At 49.5% G+C, this 18498-nt stretch overlaps 1 protein-coding gene, 1 long non-coding RNA gene and 2 pseudogenes across 24 annotated transcripts; 3 read left to right on the top strand and 1 right to left on the bottom strand.

The window, feature by feature from the left end:
- The first annotated feature begins 1370 nt into the window (after positions 1 to 1370).
- Positions 1371 to 6471, top strand: LOC120675999. 23 transcript variants are annotated; one of them, XR_005675586.1, is made up of 7 exons: positions 1666 to 1945; positions 2104 to 2180; positions 2267 to 3203; positions 3423 to 3479; positions 4338 to 4435; positions 4781 to 6083; positions 6181 to 6471. It is a non-coding gene; the product is annotated as an uncharacterized LOC120675999 (long non-coding RNA). The 23 variants fall into 23 exon arrangements; XR_005675579.1 differs by having other exon boundaries at positions 1371 to 1945; positions 2267 to 3479; positions 4342 to 4451; XR_005675585.1 differs by having other exon boundaries at positions 1658 to 1945; positions 2267 to 3479; positions 4338 to 4958; positions 5194 to 6083.
- Positions 6472 to 7449: 978 nt separating this feature from the next.
- Positions 7450 to 9318, top strand: LOC120675758 (annotated as a pseudogene).
- Positions 9319 to 9909: 591 nt separating this feature from the next.
- On the top strand, positions 9910 to 11979 carry LOC120674137 (annotated as a pseudogene).
- Positions 11980 to 12142: 163 nt separating this feature from the next.
- On the bottom strand, positions 12143 to 15793 carry LOC120674138 (BAG family molecular chaperone regulator 4-like). Its single transcript, XM_039955268.1, has 4 exons — positions 15206 to 15793; positions 14157 to 14419; positions 13918 to 14064; positions 12143 to 12693 (listed from the first exon to the last, which is right to left on the bottom strand). Exons 1-4 carry the CDS (start codon positions 15378 to 15380, stop codon positions 12496 to 12498), a joined length of 783 nt encoding a protein of 260 aa, XP_039811202.1. The 5' UTR covers positions 15381 to 15793; the 3' UTR covers positions 12143 to 12495.
- Positions 15794 to 18498: the final 2705 nt, after the last annotated feature.

Below are 18498 nucleotides of genomic sequence, written 5' to 3'. Positions count from 1 at the left end.
AATATATTTTCCGATTATTAACTAGAATTACACGTCTTAATATCTCCGGCCGCACTGCTAACCAATTCTTTCTATAGACCCTTTCAAAAAATAAAATTTTCTATAGACAAACCTGTGGTCAAACTTTAAAAACTTTGATTTCTAACCTTTTTTTTTCAAAATATTTAGGTTGGGAACATGAAAAATCATGTGTAGATTTGTCTCAGAAGTATCAGTTTTTATAATTATGTTACAAAATAAATTAGTGATCAAAGTTGCTTTCTAAATGCCTAGTTGCTATCTAAAATGTCCTATAATTGTGGCCAGAGTGAGCATTTACCATTTTCTTCCTTTTTCAGATGGCATGTAAACATATAAAGCATATGATCCTTTGGCATGTGTATTTTTCTTGTCCACCCACATCTGCTGAGTTATCTATCATACCTAAAACTTGCTTTATGTTTCTTTTCAAAAAAAAACTTGCTTTATGTTTCTTTTCAAAAAAAAACTTGCTTTATGAGACAAGTTCGTCCACATACTTTTCAGAGTTCATCACATATCTCCAAATGAACAGTATCAAATAATTTTTATTGTTGCATTCGTCTCAAAAAGGTTATGATGGGCAATGTTATGATGTTATTCCTGCTTGGCAAGGCAAAGTGATCAAATGATCCATGCACGGATGTACCCAAATGGTGCACTGCATCTGTTCAACTATATTAAGTTTACCTGACCAAGGAAGCTAAGATTTTGTTATCCCAAGTGGCGAGGCTGTTCCTGCCGCAAGATATTAACGGTGCAATCAGTTCCCTTATCTATCTATACTATAAAAGATGAAAAAATTGAGAATAATTATTACTCACTCTAACCCACCCACCTCTCTCACAAAATATCTCTCTTAGGTCCACATGAAAAATCAACCTCAAAACACCATAAAAATCCCTATTTTTTCTCACCAGATCGTCGCGCTTACCCGCTTCTGTACCGCCCAACCCCGCCTCCTATCTCTCCGCAAAATCAGCCAATCAAACCCATCAATCAAGCTATTCAGGCCTTGTTTGGTTGCGTCTAGCACAAATAGCACAAAAATTTTGACCAATAATTAGGGGTACTAAATAAAGTCAATTTACAAAACTAACTCCACAACCTTGCTCTACTTTGCGAGACGAACCTAATGAGGCCTTTGACCGCACGATTAGAGGACGGTATTGTAGCATCACTGTAGCCAATCATCGATTAATTACTGTCATTAAATTCGTCGTGAAAAATTACACATATCCATGAAAAAGTTTTGCAAATAAATTTTGTTTAGTACTCCATACATATGAGATTCCTTTTTCAGGGAATTGTGTGCTATGCTATGCTAGTGAAAATCAAACAGGGCCTCAATCCCTGCGCGCACCTCCCAATCTCCCCCTCCCTGCGCGCACGCCTCCTCCCAATCTCCTCCCCCTCCGCAGAGCCCATCCCTCCCGCCGCCACCTCTCAGCAGCCTCCCCTCCTCTTGCTCCTTGCTCGGGAGGCCGGGTCCCGCTGCCGCTCGCTCGGGGACGCCTCGCCGCCGCTCGTCGTCGCAGATCCGCCGCCCGCGCCCCGCGCGGGCTTTCGCCGCCTGTCCTCGAGAGCAGGGGAGGCCGGAGCTCGCCCGCGGCGGCGCTGCTCGCCCGCGGCGGCGCTGCTCGCCCGCGGCGGCCGCGGCGCGGTCTCCAGTCGCCGCGCCGTCCACGTGCCGCCGGCCCCCATCCCCGGCCGCCGTCCGCGACGCCGCGACGTCCGCTCACCGCCACTGCGCCGTCCTCGGCATCACTGTTCCGCGCCGCCGCTTCGTCCCCGGCGTCGGCGTCGTCGCTTCCTCCTCCGCGCCATCCTCAAGGTACCAGCGGCGCCGCAACTTCGCAAAGGAGGAAGCCTGTGCCCCAGCCCCGATTTGATGGCCAGCAGCAACCTCCCGCGCCTGATCATCAAGGTGGGTGTACGTTCTGATCTCCCCGCCGCAGATCTCTCGCCGCCTCCAATCCGATTCGTTGCGCTCTCGCTTGTTCTGGATGACCACTTTTTGCCTGCTGTGCGGTTGGATTTGTGCAAAAGCTTAACAGATTGTGGCTCTCAAATCGTTGCTGATAGGACACAGGAAGTTCACTCAATTCTTTGCTTGCGTGGGATGCACAGATCAGGGAGGTGCTTCTCTAGCAGCTTAGCATGTATGTGGCTGGCGGCCGACCCGTACTCTACATATCGATTGTAATTACATACTGACTTAAGTTTCTGAATTTTTGTGTTTCTTCAGTTCGATCTTTTGGCATTTGTTTCAGTCTTTCAGTCTGTGAGTATAGATCATGAGTATAACATGGCATTCGTTACCCAATCATCCTACAAGCCTACACCAGTCCGCCCCTTCCGTTTTTTATCTCCAACCCGTCAGGTAATTATTTCATAATTCACAGCTATACTCACTCTTTTAATCTTGAAAATATATCACTCAAATTGTGAATTGTAAAAGTTCAATTCTCTTATGATTGAATATCAATGCTGACATGGATGATTTTACAGATGATTAGATAATATCAATTGTACTAATTTGTACCATCATAAAACCTGCAAGGACCTGCACCGTCAGATACTACACCTATTTGATGCTTTTTTTTCTTTCTCAATTATTTTGCGCTGCCTAATTTATCCCTTTGTGTGAAACTTCCATGGTGCATGTGTTCAGGAGTGGACTTTTTATTTGGCTTGATTATTTCTGATATCAAACTTTCGGATGGTCGGTAGATATCATTAACATCCTTGCTAGATTTATGACTACTCGAGTAGTCAGATAATAATTGGGCACATCTCTAGGCGACCATACTAACCTCTTACGCTGGGATGAGATATTGGCGAGTGAGATGGTTGCTCTATGCCGCTGTACTCCAAGGAAGAAGCAGGTGGTACTCCATATTTCTCCAATTTTTTTTCCTTTTCAATTTCACTTCATCCCCGAACAGCAATGGCTTCTTCTCCTGTCTGTGCATGGCTTTTAATACTTTTTTCTGCTTTGGATGAGCACTCTAGATATGACAAGGTCCCTAACTATGAAATGGTTTAGTGAGTAAAAAGGAATCTGCAAATTCTTTTACATATTAGTTTACGATAGGTATCTACAGGAGAAAATAAATATATTCAGGGGATGACAGTGCGATGGATAAATGCCTTGTTTCTCGATGTGGCCCCTACTTGCTCAGGTAAAGTGATCCATGGTCATCTTGCTGTCTTCTATTGAATTGATTTCCCGTGTTCTCAACAATGAAAAATTGCCCATTCTGTTTAAGTTTGTCTGATCTGTTGCTTGGTAGTCAGAATGATTCCACCATTGATTGTTTTCTAACTAGCCAATTATTATTTCACTTCTACCAGATTCACTCTCTATTTATAATGGGCTTTTTTATTTGTTATTGTAGCAGCAAGGGGATCAATGGAGTGGCACAATCCTGGGCATGGTCTACACCAGGATATAGTGTGTAAGTCTACACCAGGAATCTGGCATGGTCATGATAACCTTTTAGAGTTATTCATGATATCTGAACTGCCGCATGTTGCAACATAATGTTCTATATTGATGTCAGCCTAATGTCACAAGATGATGATAACATGTAAGCATGTTTGTAGTGGTTATACCTTCTAATAATTTAATTATCTCATATAGTGGTTTATAGATCCTAATAACTTAATTACCTCACGTGTAAAGCTCTGAAATTTCTAATCTCTGAACCTAGAAGAGAACAATATCAGATTTTGCAGTAAATGTGAATCCCTGAACCTAGCAGAACTCTAGATGTCTTATGAAGTGATCAATTTTTCTGGCTTTTGCTTCCAGCTTTAGTGATCATATTAGAGCCTGTTACCTTTGCATTTTCCTCATTGATTCAACCTTCCAGGTTCCAGCATAGTAAGTATCAGATATCACCTTCCTATGACTATGGATAAAAGTTTCAACTAGCTGTGCAAATTTTCATGAAAACAAACTTATGTAATTTATGATTTTTGTTGCCCATAGCAAACTTTTCTGCGTTGAAGGATTTCTGGTCTCATATCTGTCTATACTATATTTCCAAGACCACCTTCAAAAATTTTGCATGTACAAGTATAATACTTTTAACATTAAAACTTTTAGCACTATCATGACATCTTGCCATTCAAAGCTAAAAAAGGCATATTTAAGGTATGTTGCATAGCTATGCGTATATAGTTCACATCTTTCTTGTGCCACGTATTGTTGCAACTATTCGCCATATTTTCAGAATCTACACGGTACATTGTTGTCCTAGCTTTACCACTTTCTGTAGATTGCATAGCTAACTTGGCCATATTCTTTGTAGGCAGATATATCTGCATTCACCACCACCATTGCCTAGATTGGCAGGAGGATGCTGAAACCACGTGACCAGCGATCAAGTTAAATGCGGCGACCACCATGGTCTTGCGCACCCTAAGTCAGCTGTTCTTTCTATGTTTCCACATTAGAAGTAGGTGCATGAAAATGGTTTCAGTTTTTGTAACTTAATCGAATAATCTATAATTTTTAATATCTCATGATCAATATCTATTGCATATATGCCTAATTGGCTTATTCGTATCCGCTTCACATCTCCTTTAGTAGTGGCTGTAATTGACCATGGTGCTTAATTTATTTGCAATCATTTTCGGTGTTTATTATATATATGCTATACTTTGTTGTATTGGCAGTATCCGCCTGTATGCATGGCCCCAATGCTTAGTGCTACAAGTCTTAAGACCTTATATTTTTATTAAACTTTTGCAGATAGCAACAGTGGCTGTATTTTTAGAGGGGGTTGAGTTGGAGACGACCGTTGCCCAAGACTTGTCTCAATTATATCGAGAAGATGGCAGTTACTTTCAAATGCCTAACTGCTAGACCATGCTGAGAAGAATCCTATTAATGTGGTGCCTTCAACACCTAGAGTTTGGATATCGCCAAGGTAAGTAACTTGTGCGACCTAGATTGCACTGCAAGGGTTCTTAGCTTTAGCAGCTCATGGCGCACAATGCGTCAAATATTTGTTGGCCCCTTTAGAAATATTTGTTTTGAAGAAATTCTTATGTGTGACGAATTGCAGTTTTTCTTGGATAATGCTATGGTAAGTAATTTAATAATTAGAGAATTGGTTCCACATATGGCGTTCACTGTATGTCTTTTCCTCCTGTTTCAATCAGATTTGTAGAGCACCACTGAGGTGATTGAAAAAAGAAAGAAACATTGGGGGCAAGGTAAATCACATAATCAAGCTAACTGTGATTTTCTGGAGCTCTTCTTTGTTTTCTTCTTTTCTATTTCGACCATTGTCTTGTAGCAGCATGAAGATCAAGATCGACGGCAAACTGTAAGATAGAAGAATCACAAGATGATGTCATATTAATTAGTTATCTACACAAGGATTGCCTATTTAAAAGGTCTTAAAATAGGTTCTCTTTGCCTGTGTGCTTATTCTTAGAAATACTGCTCATTTTTCATGGATAGATTCCACTTCTTCTGTAATGTCGAATTGAAAATAACTTCATGTGTATGTCAGCTTGTTGCTTGTCCAAGGAGCTTGTGACATGCAGCTACTACAACTTGATTCAATAACACAATGCTATATGCTTCCTTTTTCCATTTAAGCTACTGAAGATGGCATTGTTGCCTCTGTTTCAGGGCCTCGATCACTCTGCATTGAATGGAAACAGAGCTGTTTATTTTCCCTTATCACAACTATATAGAGTCTCCATTTCTTGAAACAATAGTAGTTAGTTTATTTGGCCTTAAATAACTGGAGTTATTTTGAAGCATGGTAGGATAGTAAAAGTTGTTATTACAGCTTGCCTGCACAGTATTAACAATGTTCCCCTGCTGCATGTATGGTTAATAGAGTGAGCCACATGATCAACTAGACAGTTTTGCTATGATATTAATAAAAAAATTAATTTTTAGCTGTCGTTTGATGCAATCCAATTATTTTTAAATAGCATCTCGACTAGCCATCTTCTGCAGTAATTTGATGGGGTTTATTTCTGTCATTCTCATGGACATGTGGGATGGCAAACAATTTCATCAACTGCTACGTGTGGTTAGTAACACTCTTCGTCAAAGTTAAATGCTCTTGCTATGATGTGACATTAGCCATCTAACTAACATTTTTGTTGTGGTGATGCCTTGTATACCAGGATGCGAGAGTTCTAAGGAAGTGGTTGGTCATAGATCTACTGAAGTGGTTATGGAATGAGAGCAATGATAACATTCCTGAAGATATAGCTGGAGCTCTAAAGACTATATGTAACACTTGCGTGGAGAAATATATCTAGATAAATTAATCACATTCCATGGCTGATCTGAGCAAGAAATATGGATAGATTTGTACATTTTTTAAGTCTTGCATGCTGGTGTTGGTCATATTTTAAATTCTCATATCAATCAATAATCAACAATAATGGATTGAGACAAGTTCTTATGCTACATTATTATTGTTATTGTTATTAATTTTATTTTGTTGAATTTTGTGATTTATATATTCCTGATTTGTCTACTTGGCGAAACTCTTACACCATGGAGTATATTATATAGCTCCGTAGAGTTGATATAAAATTAGTTTTAAATATGTGACTGGAAACGTGCAAAACCACTAAATATTGGCACGTGCATAACCACTAGTTCTGATAATAACTCTTGAGGGTTAAACCAACTTGGTGGAATGTTAATCCGGGAATGCCGTGCCAGAGGTAGACATCCCCCCCCCCCAGCATTTCAGTAACCTGGCTAAGCACCGAGCGTGCCTAATCACTTCATATGAACTCCATGTTGGCCTGTTGGGATTCTACATTTGCGTACTCCTGTTGGATCGCGGATCAAATCATTACCGTATTGAGTAATTTGTTACTTGAATTCTCTTTTTTTTTGTTCGAGTAATTTGCTCCTCGGAATTCGGCACAACATACATTTGTGTGTCATATATACAGTTCACATAGTCCAAGTTGTGGTTACAAAAATAGAACGGTGACACGCTGATAACAACCAGTGGGCGTTGAGGGCCAATACTTAGCTAGGAGTAGTTAGCTGTTTCTTCATGCTCACCCTAACACTGCCTCCAATGCTTTACGATAAAAAAAAACGGTCTCCATTTCGAGGACCTTTGAACTCCGATATGAAAACAGAGGATCTTTGAACTGGGAATAACTGAATGGTCCAATCTCATCTCCCTCCCATGGCACAAATCTTCAGGCTTCACAGTTGAGACTATTCCAACGGTTCCCCACATCTCGTCCCCACCAGGCGTCGTCGGTTCGAGCGATTACGCAACCTGCACTAGATTACCCCAAAAAAATCTAGTGGCCGAGCGCTATTAAACGCCCACTTCGGGCGCCATTGTTCACGTACCCCTCGCGCAAAGCTTTTGCCCCAACAAGGAGCACCAGCCAATGCACTTCGCGTCCACCAGAATGGCGTCGCCGCCGGAGCCGGGGCCGTACATGCCGGACCTCCCGGCGGTGCCGGCGTGGCTGAACAAGGGCGACAACGCGTGGCAGCTGGTGGCGGCCACCTTCGTGGGGCTCCAGTCCATGCCGGGGCTCGTCGTGCTCTACGGCAGCATCGTCAAGAAGAAGTGGGCCGTCAACTCCGCCTTCATGGCCATGTACGCGTACGCGTCCACGCTCATCGTCTGGGTGCTCGTCGGCTTCCGCATGGCGTTCGGCGAGCGCCTGCTCCCGTTCTGGGCCAAGGCCGGGCCCGCGCTCACGCAGGACTTCCTCGTCCGCCGCGCCGTGTTCCCGGCCACGGCGCACTACGGCCGCGGCGGCGTGCTCGAGACGCCGCGCACCGAGCCCTACTACGCCGAGGCGTCGCTGGTGCTGTTCGAGTTCGAGTTCGCCGCCATCACGCTGGTGCTGCTCGCCGGATCGCTCCTCGGCCGCATGAACATCAAGGCCTGGATGGCGTTCACGCCGCTCTGGCTGCTCTTCTCCTACACCGTCGGCGCCTTCAGCCTCTGGGGCGGCGGCTTCCTCTACCAGTGGGGCGTCATCGACTACTCCGGCGGATACGTCATCCACCTCTCCTCCGGCATTGCAGGCTTCACCGCCGCCTACTGGGTAGCTAATTAAACTCGTGCACACTTGCTGTAACTGCTGCGTCGTACTGTGTAAATAACAACTACTCAATGCAATTGGCAGGTAGGCCCGAGGCTGAAGAGCGACAGGGACAGGTTCTCGCCGAACAACATCCTGCTCATGATCGCCGGCGGTGGCCTGCTGTGGCTGGGCTGGGCCGGGTTCAACGGGGGCGCGCCGTACGCCCCCAACGTGACCGCGTCCGTGGCGGTGCTCAACACCAACGTCAGCGCCGCGACGAGCCTGCTGACCTGGACCTGCCTCGACGTTATCTTCTTCGGCAAGCCGTCGGTGATCGGCGCCGTGCAGGGCATGATGACCGGGCTTGTCTGCATCACGCCCGGCGCAGGTATCGAAGCCTAGTTTCAGTTTCATCTCGAAATCGAACAGCGTGACGACGTTCCGTGTTCGCCATTCGAAGACAAGCGCATGATTTTGCTTTTGCGTGGCGCAGGGCTGGTGCACACGTGGTCGGCGATGCTGATGGGCATGTCCGCGGGCTGCATCCCGTGGATCACCATGATGATCCTGCACAAGAAATCCTCCTTGCTCATGAAGGTCGACGACACCCTGGCCGTGTTCCACACCCACGCCGTCGCGGGCGTGCTCGGGGGCGTCCTCACGGGCCTCATGGCGACCCCGGAGCTCTGCGCGCTCGACTCCCCCATCCCGGGCGCGCGCGGCGTCTTCTACGGCGGCGGCGTCCTGCAGATCGGCAAGCAGCTCGGCGGCGCGCTCTTCGTCACCGTCTGGAACCTGGTGGTCACCAGCGCCATCCTCCTGTGCATCGGCCTCTTCATCCCGCTTCGCATGCCCGAGGACCAGCTCATGATCGGCGACGACGCGGCGCACGGCGAGGAGGCCTACGCGCTCTGGGGCGACGGCGAGAAGTTCGACATCACGCGCCCGGAGACCACCAGGACCGGCGGTGCCTCCGGCGCCGCGAGGGAGGACACCGTGGAGCAGCGACTCACCAGCATGGGTGCCAGAGGCGTCACCATTCAGCTGTAGCTCCGTTTCTATCGCTTGACTGGCCATTGGCCCTCGTCTTTCTGATCTACAACATGTTTGTTTCTTTCATGTTCAGTGTTAGCAGATGTAAGCTGTCGTAATCGCCTTTCCTGTTAATTAGGTTAGTTTGTTTTGAATGAGCTGAACGTTGATAAGCATCAGTGTCCTTCTTCGTCCTTAACTAGGCTCAGTGCTCGTTAATTTCTCGAGATCTGATGTGTGTGGGTTTACAAATGTGGGTGCTTTTTTAAAATCACTTGTCAATTGTCATCATGAGTATTCAACATTGTACAATTCCACAATACAGTAGATCAGTTTGCAGGCAGATCTGGAAGTTTATACTAGTAGTTGACTAGTTGAGTAAATTTCTAACTGTCCCAGTAACAGATCATTGAAATCTTAAGAAAAGAAATGGACAACTGGAACAAGAAGACTGTAAACAATGTTGAAAATAGCATTCTCTGCCTCCTGAGTTCTCGACAATGTCAGGAAATTTTGAGGAAATCAGGAGAAAAAAAAACCACGAAGAGGAGAAATTGGACACGGAAGCTAAAAGAATACAGGCCACTTGAGCCTCCTGACTGATCCGCCGGAGGCCCCGATTCCCACCGGCCTGCCGTTGGCGTTGGCTCATGCGGCTCACGAACTCTCCCCCGAAAAACTTCACCAACCAACACCTGTCACGACCTCACGGGCGTCGCCGCGTCGCGTGCGTCTATTAAACCACGTCGGCGAGGAGCCGCGTCGCGGTGCGCACCTCCGTCACGGCGCGGCTCGCCGCAGAGTTTCATCGGCCGTCATCGTGTCGTGCGCAGGCAACCGGCAATGGCCACGCCTCCCCAGCCGGGGCCCTACGCGGCTGACCTCCCGGCGGTGCCGGCGTGGCTGACCAAGGGCGACAACGCGTGGCAGCTGACGGCGGCGACGTTCGTGGGCATCCAGTCCATGCCGGGGCTCGTCGTGCTCTACGGCAGCATCGTGAAGAAGAAGTGGGCCGTCAACTCCGCCTTCATGGCGCTGTACGCGTACGCGTCCACGCTCATCGTCTGGGTGCTCCGTGCTCGTCGGCTTCCGCATGGCGTTCGGCGACCGCCTGCTCCCGTTCTGGGGGAAGGCCGGCCCGGCGCTGGCGGAGGGCTTCCTCGTCGCGCGCGCGTCGTTCCCGGCCACGGCGGGCCACGGCGCGCCGCGCACGGAGCCCTACTACCCGGAGGCGACGCTGGTGCTGTTCGAGTTCGAGATGGCCGCCATCACGCTGGTGCTGCTCGCCGGGTCGCTCCTCGGGCGCATGAACATCCGGGCGTGGATGGCCTTCACCCCGCTGTGGCTGCTCCTCTCCTACACCATCTGCGCCTTCAGCCTCTGGGGCGGCGGCTTCCTCTACCACTGGGGCGTCATCGACTACTCCGGCGGATACGTCGTCCACCTCTCCTCCGGCGTCGCCGGCTTCACCGCCGCCTACTGGGTACGTGTAGACAAGCCCCTGTTTCGGTCGTTGGTCAGCCCGTCAGGGTAGTTGGTACGACGCCCGTACGCGGGAGCATAAAGTCAGCGGTAACTGCCAATGTTGATCAGCGAGGAATTGGAGTTTCTCTTGGTACTCGGTAGGACATGAATCCGTCTGGTACGCTGCTAACCAGGCGTAGCTGAAAATCTGGCAGGTGGGCCCGAGGCTGAAGAGCGACAGGGAGAGGTTCGCGCCGAACAACATCCTGCTCATGATCGCCGGCGGCGGGCTGCTGTGGCTGGGATGGGCCGGGTTCAACGGCGGCGCGCCGTACGCCCCCGACATCACGGCGTCCGTGGCCGTGCTCAACACCAATGTCAGCGCCGCGACGAGCCTCCTGACCTGGACCTGCCTCGACGTCATCTTCTTCGGCAAGCCCTCGGTGATCGGCGCCGTGCAGGGCATGATGACCGGGCTTGTCTGCGTCACCGCCGGTGCAGGTAACATTTCCTCCGCTCGAGCTGTGAGTCTGTGACTCGTCGTCCAGTCTGGAGAAGCACGTTACACTACATGCAACGTAGTGGTAGCTAAACTATGTGAAAAGAGAGGCTAATGAAACCTAAATTATGCGTCAGAGCTTATAGTTGAACTGGCTACCTCCTTATCATTTTTTTGGCGCATTATACTGACAAAAAATTTGGAATTTACGAATTGCATTGGGTTGCACGACGCACATGTCTGCAGGGCTGGTACACACATGGGCGGCCATACTGATGGGCGTCTGCGCCGGCAGCGTGCCGTGGGTCACCATGATGATCCTGCACAAGAGGTCCGCCTTGCTCCAGAAGGTGGACGACACGCTCGCCGTGTTCCACACGCACGCCGTCGCGGGGCTCCTCGGCGGCGTCCTCACGGGCCTCCTCGCCACGCCGGACCTCATGGCCCTCCACTCGCACGTCCCGGGCGCGCGCGGCGCCTTCTACGGCGGCAGCGTCGCGCAGGTGGGCAAGCAGCTCGGCGGCGCGCTCTTCGTCGTCGCCTGGAACGTCGTGGTCACCACGGGCATCATCCTGGGCGTCGGCCTTGTCGTCCCGCTGCGCATGCCCGACGAGCAGCTCAGGATCGGCGACGACGCCGCGCACGGGGAGGAGGTCTACGCGCTCTGGGGCGACGGCGAGAGGTTCGACGTGACACGCAATGAAGCGGCAAGGACCGGCGGTTGGAGCAACGGCGTCCGGGAGGAAACGGTCGACCACCTGGTGGCCGGCATGGGAGCCAGAGGCGTCACCATACAGTTGTAGCAGGAACGGGCGAGTTTTACTGCTGTGCTGAACTGGACGAGACCACATTTTTTTTCGCAACAACACAAATTTGAAGGATAACAAAATGTAACATAAACAAGAAATTCAAGGTTTATTCTTTGTTAATAGACATTTTTACCCTACCGTACTAAGATTTGGTCAGACTCGTAAGCTCTGCTGAAGTCTCTTCTTCATCCTGCTATAGCCTGTAGCAGCGGACGATCAGACAACACAGTTACCCTCATCTCCGCTTTAGAGTTTAGGCTAAATCCATGGGAAGCTATTATTATTACTCAAGTTTCTGATAAAAGAAAGACTAAAAAGAGTATGTACATAGCCACAAGCTCACACACGGACGAGCTAGTGGCTCCAAGGGATCTGGAAAGAGATGTTATCATTACCCTTGCAAAAGCCAGCCACGACAGTGGAAGCAGATTGAAATACGACCTAGAATGAGCGATGCATTTCACACGGTATCATTTGGTACCATTCACAGGCAGTGGGAACAGCAAAAGGCATCCAACGTGGTGCATATACACAACGCCTTGCTGCCAGTTAAAGGAATGTCCATACTGATCTCTCACAAGATCCATGATACATCAATAGCTTCATCAGAGCCTAGTCGAACTGTTCCCAGTCAGTGTCAACTTGGGTCGAAGAAACACGTGGCAGGGGTGCGCTCAAGCTGCCCATGCCGTTCTCAAACGTCTCCCACTGCGTCGTCACTGAAACAGCTTTGTTGTGATCGCTGAAGGGGTTAGCATTTCTGGCTTTCAGCTTGTCCAAGGTCTCCACGAGGGACTGGACACGGCGCACCTGAGATGTCGAACACAAAGCTCTATCAGGCAACTGTTGTCATTTCCACTTGACTGTAATGAAATGGTTTTTTCCATAGAGAACAAGCAAAGACTGCCAAAGGTTGTACACACTGATACAATCTGCTAACCATATACTCCTTAGTATACTCAACCAACACATTGTGCTTATGAAAGTTACAAATATAACTCCGAACAACCCTAGGACATGCTTCAAAGTGCATAATATGTTCAATTAATTAACCTTTTCCTAAAAGTTATTCATTACAGGTAAAGCCAGAAAAATAAAAGGTATATGAGGAGATTGTACAGGCTATAGATGTAACATCTTATGTTCGCACAATTTTGAAATTAATTGCTGCAACAAATTTTGCATAATTGGAATAAGCTGAGGATTTATATAACAGTATAACACCATATCAAGGGTTCGTTTGCTCTTAAGCACCAAAGTTGGTGTAGGACCTTTAGATACGACAAAATAGACAGCTAAGTCCCATCTTTTTTGGCAAGTAATGACCCTTTTCCAAGAGGGGGCCAAGAGATAAGGTGAAACAAGCATAATCTGGCCATGAAGTTTATAAGGTAGAAAAATCAATACTCTGTCTATGAGAACTTGGGGGCAAACACATACAAGTTCACTACTTCACTACACGAACTGCAAAAACTAGCCATCAGAAGGCCTGGTTAAACTAATAACCACAATAACTCCTGAAACCATACTACAGGTTAGAAAATCTACCAAATGCCAAAGTCACATGCTTGGCATGCCCTATGCAGACTTTCAAGGTTCACCGATCACATTGATCACCACAAGATCCAAAGTTAATCATTTGAGGCTTTATGCAGTCCTCATTCTTAGGATAGATATATATGCCAATCATCTATTACTTCAGGGAGGCTTTATGCAGTCCTCATTCTTAGGATAGCTATATAACGCCAATCATCTATTACTTCAGGAACAATTGGTATTGCGCAGCCTCTAGCGCATCTTATATGAATATGAAAGAAGATATTATTGTGAGTTGTGCTTTAGCCAAGAAAAAAATTATGGGAAGAAAATGACTGTAAGATCAGGTCATGCCATGAATACAACTCCCAAGTCCCAACATGACTGTAATAATCTATCTTGAGAGCAATGCATCAAAACGTTTCGACCCTTGTAACGCATTCTTATCGAACAGTTAGCGCACATGAAAATAGCAGCACGAAGTGTTTAGTTGTGTACCTCAGCCTTCCTCTGTGCCCTTGCTTCTCCTTCAGCTTCGATGCCATCGAGTTTCAGCAGCTGCATCATAAGCAGCTCCGTCAAGACAACAAATTCTTTATCCTCAACCTTTCTCCCTCCAAGCACGCTCTTCTCCAAGTCACACACCTATTAAAGAAAACAGCATCACTGCATCAGCACCAGAAAGCACATGACACATTATTGCTCCAATAAATAAGTCTGAAGGAATGTTCCTCCACCTTAGCAGAGAGCTTATCTACTTCAGCTCTGACATGTGCAACGGCCTGACATGCCTTCATCATGCTCTCATCCATAATCACTGGCTCAGCCTTCTGCTCCACGGTGGCAGGGGCAGGCTTCTCAAGAAGAAGCAACTTTGCTCCATCCTTGACACCTGCTGCGTGCAGGAACTCACTGTCACTCTTCTCCTTGCCACGGAAGAAAAGCCTCTGCCTCTCAGGTTCCACGCCAGTAGTCTGAACAAGGATCCTCTTCAGTTCACCTTCATAAAAGTTACAGAGTGCTTATTAGGGTATTGTCATTCAGCACCTTGAATCAACCAATGCAGAAGCACAATCATTTATGCAGGTTTACATTACAGGTTATTTTGGGCATAGTGATCTCATTCAGCTACTTTCTAAAGATAAATTGAATACAGATTGACTACCAAAAGTAATGCTCCCCAAGCTGGTAAAGAGCTCAAATATTTACAACAGAACAGCCCTAGGAGAGGTAAGGGTTTGTTCTATTGTCCATGAGGATATAAGCTAGCGTGGTTCAATTGATTTGATCATCACAGAAAACAAGTAGCTATTAATGTACATTTGAACACTACTATTTGTGAACCTAGTGGTGAACAGTGAGGCTAACTAGTAATCACTGCAGCATAAGAAGTAACCCGTACTTATAATACAGAGACAGATCGTCAAAAGGATTGGTACGAAAAGTTAAAAATTACGCCGCGCTTGTTTGTCCTGTCCAGCAAGGTAAAGTTACAGGAGCAAGGCCATGACCAATTTACCAAGTACGCAAGCACTTTTGGTCTCAATATGAATACTTCAGACCTCTCTGTTCTTCGTCTAGGCTCGCCTAGTTATGAATGAGGCCGTCTAAATCAATTGCTGGAGAACGAGCTGAAGAATCTTGTAGATTTAAGTAAATAAACTAATAATCAACTAGATTGCCATCAAGATCCAAACCCAAGCACTTCTGTGCTTCACCAATGTGAATACGCGACAGACGTAAAGGGATCAGAACACGAAGAGGGGGTGGGGGAGGCGCAGCGTACCGAAGGTGGCCTGCGCCGGCACGACGACCTCGCGGAAGGTTGCGCCGTACGAGACCCTGATCCTGATGGCCGGGCCGGCAGCCTCGCCGTCCCTGCGCTGCACCAGCATCCCGCCCGGCCGGACCTCCCACTCGCCCTCGGCGTCCCTCCCGGCCGACGATCTGCCGCTCATCATCCCGCCTCTCGTCGGCGACGCCTTTATCGCCCCGCTCGCCTCGGCGACCGACCCACCGGGTTGGGGCCCGCGCCGAACGCGAAAGCGACGGGGCGAGGGAAAAAGAGGTTTGGTGGCGCGTGGCTTTTGCGAAGGGTGGCGGGGCGGCCTCCCGGGTGCCTTCCCTCCCGGAGAAGCAAGGGAGGAGGAGGAAGGCAGTGGTGGGATTTGGGGGGAGGGGGAGTCGGTGCTGGGTTGGGTTGCAGGTGGGAGGGAGGGAGTAGAGGATTTTGCGATTTGCGGAGAGGCTTGCCGAGCTTTGGATTCTCCGAGCACAAGAGCTTTGGGTTGGGTTGCAGGGGGAGGAGGGAGGGAGGACGGCAAAGCGGAGCAGAACTTGCTCGGCTCGGGGTGGATGTCGTGTGCTGCTGACTCCGCCGTGGATAGGACGGGCTCCCCGAGGCCGAGGGAGGGGATTGTGGGGTCTCAGAGGGCCGGGCCCGGGCCTCGCTTGGGCACAGGCAGCCGCTCAGGCGGGCCACTCGTTGGGGCCGGCCTCGACGCCTGCCTCGTGGCATGTTCGTGGAACTGTGAATGGAAATATGTAACTCTATATCGCCCAATCAAAAATAGTTCTGCGAGAGCCTCAGCTGCTCAGCATCGTGTTGGCCAATGTCTTTGCGCCGCGTGGTGCTGCTGAATCGCGTGTGGACGACGCTATTACTCAGCCCGCGATTACAGCCCTCGAGTCGCGCTGGGAGGCTCTGACCGCTCAATTGATGAGCTGCTTCGTGTCCTCTCTTCACAAGTTCCAAAACCTGTGTACAGGTGCACGCGGCGGCCAGATCCTTCCTCGCGGCGGCGCCACTCCCCGCGGCGGCGCATCCTCCCTTCCCGAGCTCGCAGGCGGCCAGCTCCGCGCGGATCCGCGGATCTCCTCCCTCCTCCGTCTTGGTGGAGCTCCCGCAGATCTGTCTGCGTCACGGCCCACAGCTTGCCTCCGTCCTATTGCACTGCGCAGCGGTGGCGGGGCCGGCCTGCGCGGCCGGCGAGAGCGGCGGCCCGCACGGCCGGCGCAGTGCAACAGCCGGGTACAGGACGCTAAAGAAAAAACGGGGATTATGAGAGCATCGCCACACATCGTCGGTTCGCCAGTCGCGTCAGCTCTACGCGATGCCAAACGGAGATCTATGCGCCGTCCTTGATTGCGGAAAGAATCACCCCCATCTGGTTCGTCTCTGCCTCCTCGCACTTGCCTTCCCCACCATCGTCAGGGTCCTCGAGCCGACGCTTTGGCTACCTCACGGTCATCCTCCTCTACCATTCCCGACGTGGCCTTCCTCCTTCCTCTTTTCCCCCACCCCTGATATGAGAGAGGAACAGGCCCCTCGATGCGAAGGATGGGGAGTGGAGCATGGTGTAGCAGGATCCCTGGCTGCCAGATCTTTGGAAGCCCGACCGCCAGATCCGCGGCGCAAGAGCTGTCTCCGGTCATGGTAACTCGGCACACGGCCTTCCCTGAACCCATCAACCATTGCTGTGCATGGCTGCCTGCGTCAACCATGCAGGGCCCTGCTCACGGTTGAAGATGACTGTCGGTACTCTATAGCAGGGATACCCACTTCTACTGCAGTAAGGCAGGACTCGCGTAGTCACCCGTAACTACGCCATAAGGGGCGGAGCAGCTGGGCCCCACGGGTCAGGCTCCTACCTCACCGGGCCAACGGCCCCGGACCCGCTTCCCGCTCTGGGACGGGTCCGGAGACGCCATGTGTCCCTGAGGAGGGGAAGCTACGAGCCAACAGCCAGAGGCCCGGACCCCCATAGGGGTCCGGGACCTCCCCGCGTCTGTCCGGACCTCCCACGCGCGTAGAGCCAGCATACCGCCGGGGGGGGTCCGGAGGCTCCACGTGTCCCGCAGGCGCGGGCGCGGGTCTTCCGCTGGAAGACTCGTCCACCCACCGCATTCAATGCGTGTGGTTGAGGCGTGCTCTGCCGCCGCGGCACGCAGGACAGTCTTTGTCATGTCTCACTGTAGACCGCGTATTACCGAGGTATACAGTGCAGCCGCCTGCTTAGTATCCGCGCAGAGCCCGTCTGCCGCATTAAATGGATACGATGGCACGGCACTTTTCCATCATGCCGCCTACGCCGCAAGCTACACGGCCCGTTCAGCTACACTACAGGCGACGCCGCAAGCTACGCCTGGCGCCGTTTCGACAAGACAATGCCTGGATATGCTGGACGGAGGATTCCCGCGGGCAGGTAAGGAAATCTAGGAATGAGATCTTCTCCGCCTGCAACGCCATAATGTATGAACAGTACGTTATTTTATACTACATTGATTGGGGCCACCTGTCGGGGACCCAGTGGCCATGTACGCGCCTCCCTTGATATATAAAGGGGAGGCGCTCGCTGCACAGGACAGACTCTCTCGAGCACACACAGATTCACGCTGGACTCAGCACAAGCTCACTCAGTCTCAAGCAATACAGCACACAGTGGACGTAGAGTATTACGCTCCGGCGGCCCGAACCACTCTAACTGGCTGTGTTCATCGTGTTCTTCCTGGAGATCGAACTAGTCATAGCTAACCCCCAAGTACTCACCTTCTGGGCTTAGGCGGGTGCATTCCGCCACCCGGCTGTGGTTTGCCACACCACGACAATGACGTCGGCTAGCTTCCTACCTTCTGCTCAGCTCTCAATCTGATAATCTCCTCGGCGTTGACGACAAAGTTTGGAGAGGTAAGGGGTACGGTGCCTTTGCCTTGCTGATTGGTTTATTTCCTTTTCTGTTTATTATTACATTTAATCTCTTCAATGCTTTTTGTGGTATATGGTGATTGGTGAATATATATTAACATGAGCTCTGTCCCAATCCCAATCGTAGCACAATCCGCCTCATGCCCAAAGATTTATGCATCATATGACTCAACCGATTAGCCAGGAAAATTGTGCCAAGTTCTTCCGCTGCTAATCCTTCAGGGATGTTTTGTTTGTGAATAGATTTGATGCTCACTGTCTATCCATCCTACAAGAAGTTAATTGGTAAAGATTGTTGCAAACCAGAAGTCTTTAGCATCATGCATATATGCTGAGTTTTTCTCATATCATATTATCTACTCACCAACTGCTTC

The sequence above is a fragment of the Panicum virgatum genome, chromosome 5N, assembly GCF_016808335.1.
Source record: "Panicum virgatum strain AP13 chromosome 5N, P.virgatum_v5, whole genome shotgun sequence".
Classification (NCBI taxonomy): domain Eukaryota; kingdom Viridiplantae; phylum Streptophyta; class Magnoliopsida; order Poales; family Poaceae; genus Panicum; species Panicum virgatum.
This window is presented reverse-complemented; position numbering and strand designations above follow the sequence as displayed.